The 3,351-nt window shown below is 37.4% G+C and overlaps 1 protein-coding gene across 2 annotated transcripts; it reads left to right on the top strand.

The window, feature by feature from the left end:
• Positions 1-31: 31 nt before the first annotated feature.
• LOC122091054 (F-box/FBD/LRR-repeat protein At1g13570-like) lies at positions 32-2,507 on the top strand. Of its 2 annotated transcripts, XM_042660867.1 has the most exons (4): positions 44-233; positions 326-1,603; positions 1,688-1,843; positions 1,922-2,507. In XM_042660867.1, the coding sequence occupies exons 2-4, from the start codon at positions 1,523-1,525 to the stop codon at positions 2,216-2,218; spliced, it is 534 nt and encodes a 177-aa protein (XP_042516801.1). In that variant the 5' UTR covers positions 44-233; positions 326-1,522; the 3' UTR covers positions 2,219-2,507. The 2 variants fall into 2 exon arrangements, 1 of the variants encoding a protein (XP_042516801.1); XR_006143798.1 differs by having other exon boundaries at positions 32-233; positions 326-379; positions 803-2,507.
• The last annotated feature ends 844 nt before the right edge of the window (positions 2,508-3,351 follow it).

Genomic DNA, 3,351 nt, shown 5'->3' with positions numbered 1-3,351 from the left:
AAAGAAAAGAAAAGAAAAGAAAAGAAAAAGAAAAAGAAAAAGAAAAAAGGAAAAAGAGACAAGTATGTGGATTTGGAATCCACTTTTCCTTTCCCAAAGGAAATGAAAAAAAATAAAATAAAAGGAGGGAAAAGGAAGTATTTTTGGAAGAGTAGGAAGGGAAAGCCTATAGGCATTTGATGGATTATGCGGACAAAGAGGAAGCTTACAGTGTAGACGATCATCAGTAACTGGTAGGATAACTTCTACTGTAGTTCTTCTTCTTCTTCTTCTCTTAGATCTACTAAATAAACTAAAACAATCTATTTTCTGGGTTATTCTGCAGGGAAAGTGCAGCCATTCTGTCCAGGGTTCAATCCTTTCTCCGGCGATTTTTAGGGTTTTTTTTTTTCATATCCTCTTCTCTTTTTCAGTTGAAATTTCTTTTCTTTGTTCCTCTTTGTTAAGATTTATATCCCTGTTCGTTTAAGAGAGAGAGAGAGAGAGATGGATGGTCTCTAAATTAAGATTTAGGATTCTAAATGTGACTGTTTGGGTCATGCGAGTGATGGGCGCCAAATTCATATTTTATATTCCAGTTCAACTATTGGGGTCTGTAAACAAAGTGAAACCTTTTAAGTCTGCTTTAGAGATTTGAATTAATTTTATCAGTGTAGCTTATTCGTCTAATTTCCTCTAATTTGCATTTCTATCATGAATTGCAATAGCTATTTTGTTTTTCGTTGCTGTAATGTAGTCTTTTATGATATCAGAAATTGGGGTGTCCATTACAAAGTATTTATCAAACTATTAACCATTGCAGGATGGAAATGGCTCTGTGTTCAACTCATGACAAGTTAAGTAATATGTCAGAAGGCATACTAGAAAACATCTTTTCACGTTTGTCAATCAGAGATGTGGTGAGGACTAGTGTTCTATCAACTAAGTGGAGATACAAATGGATTTCATTTCCACATCTCATATTCAATGATGGATGTATACCAAGCTCTAATGGTTCACTTGGTCATGATAAACTTGTGAAAATTATCAATCATGTTCTCTTAGTTCATAGAGGCCCAAGTCGGACATTTAAGATCTCTAGTTCACAGTTGCAAACCTGTTCAGAGATAAACAGCTGGATTTTTTCACTTTCATTAGATTCTTTGACAGAATTTGAACCTCAGATTTCTGAATCCAAGCCTCATAGTGTTCTTCCATGTTTATTCTTCATTAAACAACTGATTCATCTAAAACTGGTTGGCTGTATAACTGTACCTCCTATAACGTTCAAAGGCCTTAGCTGTCTCACAACTCTGGATTTTCAAAAGTTACACTCTCTGATGCAACATTGAAAAGTTTGATTTCTGCCTGCCCTCAACTAGAATGGTTGACATTGATAGATATCAATGGTCTTGTTCATATTGAAATTAGCAACCCAAAACTTGAGTACTTACGAATCTCTGGAAATTTCATTGGTATATGCCTCAAAGATTTGAGACTTTTAGTTTATGCAAGCCTTTCGATTGACTCTCCTTCTGACCGTATGTGGACATGCGATTTTAGCAACATTTTTGGCTCTCTACTTGCTATTCAAGAGCTTTTCTTGGAAGGCTGGTTTCTACAGGTAATAAAACCTTGTGATTTTCATATTTACTTAGCAGTTGTCACGCAATTTTTTTATGTTTACTTTTTTTGCATTCTACTACAGTCCTTGTCTATTGGTGATGAGAAGAGGCTGCTTCCTTCTACTTATCTTCATTTGAAGACCATCTCCATCGAATTAAATGTGGCGGATATGAATGAGATTTTAGTTGCTATATATTTACTTAATAGCTCCCCTAATTTGCAAGAGCTTAATGTCTTGGTAACTTAATAGTACAGTCCTTTTTTCTTTCTTCCCTCCTGTGGTTCGTTGCTCTCATTAACTTGTTCAACCCTCCAGCTCTGGCATGATAGGGAATCTGCGATTGTTCCTGTCATAGATCTACAAGAAGCAAATGATCAATTGGAGTCTACATTCAACAAACTCCGGGTTGTAGATTTTTCTGAATTCCTTGGCACGGAAATTGAATTGCTACTTGTTAGATTTATCCTTGCCAGGTCACCAGTTCTTGAGACAATGATTATCAGTCATGCAATACAAGACACTAGAAAAGTATTGACTTTGTTGAAAGGGCTGCTTCGATTCAAAAGAGCTTCACAACAAGCGGAAATTGTGTACTTGGACCCTGCAACATGATAGAAGTAATCCAAGTTGATGACCACTTGAGCTCCGGTTCAGTCTCCCCCCTTTTATTTTAAGTGTCTTAACATTAAGTGTGTCTAGAGCTCAAGCCCCCCACCCTCCCCTATTTTAAGTGTCTCCCCCTTTTTATTATAAGTGTCTTAACAGTAAGTATGTTTGAGGTCACTTTTTTTTTTCTAATAAAAATATGTTGGGTTTATGGTTTATGGTTTAGGGGTCACATGCATATGTTGAAGAGCATTCGTATTGTCAATTGAAACTACTGACAAAAGCTTGATTTTTATTTCTCTCTGGGATACCGATGGTATGGCAATGACAACACTCATCTCTCTCCCTTTCTTTTCATTTTATGCTTTTTATGACTTTTCACTTGAGTAATTGTCTCTTTAGGCATTGTGAACTTTTGGAGTCCCCTTCCATCTCAGTCAAGGAGTTTTGCTATTTTGGAAAAAAGTTTATTTCAGCAATGCCTAATTGGGTTTTATATTGGTGGTGGAAACTGTTAGATCAAACACCAAAAAACACGAATAATAAAGAGACAATAGATCAGTATGACACAGAGATTTAACGAGGTTCACACACCAAGGTGGTGTGCTACGTCCACGGGCGAATAAGAAGATTCACTATGCAGAAGAAAGATTACACCTTAGCAGTGGCGAGGAAAAACTCGCCTTGAAACCCTAGTTCGAAAAACCCCAAAATACAATGATTTTCTCAACAAACAACAGTACATTATATATACTCCAAATCGCGGGTCGACCCATCGGGTCGCGGTCGATCTAGTCGAACCATACCGTGGGGGCGTAGCCCTCGCACCCACATACGAGATCAGTGATGGGCTCCGGGCTTGGGCCTATCGGCCCAATCCCCTGCGTCCATTATAGATCTCAGAAAATTTTTCATTCGGGTCCCACCAAAATATATCGGATCGGGTCAATCTTCAAAACGGGTCAAGAATTCAAGACAAACTTAACAGAAACAATGTTAGATTATGTAGCTTAGTGACCATTGACCTTTGATGAATACTTAAGGGCATTTCGAATAGAGCAATGCAACTTTCTAGAGGACGTTATAGAGGGTACATGCTCTTTACTCAATCCAGATGAGGCTGGAATATGAGATATATC

This window comes from Macadamia integrifolia, chromosome 10 (assembly GCF_013358625.1).
Source record: "Macadamia integrifolia cultivar HAES 741 chromosome 10, SCU_Mint_v3, whole genome shotgun sequence".
Lineage (NCBI taxonomy): Eukaryota > Viridiplantae > Streptophyta > Magnoliopsida > Proteales > Proteaceae > Macadamia > Macadamia integrifolia.
The sequence above is the reverse complement of the archived record's forward strand: the minus strand, read 5'-3'. Positions and strand labels throughout refer to the sequence as shown.

Bases quoted from the DNA above. Each gene is read 5' to 3' on its own strand.
- LOC122091054 (XM_042660867.1), top strand. From the start codon at position 1,523: ATGTGGACATGCGATTTTAGCAACATTTTTGGCTCTCTACTTGCTATT. The intron at 1,604-1,687 runs GTAATAAAACCT...ATTCTACTACAG, and splicing joins TGGAAGGCTGGTTTCTACAG to TCCTTGTCTATTGGTGATGA. The intron at 1,844-1,921 runs GTAACTTAATAG...TCAACCCTCCAG, and splicing joins TGCAAGAGCTTAATGTCTTG to CTCTGGCATGATAGGGAATC.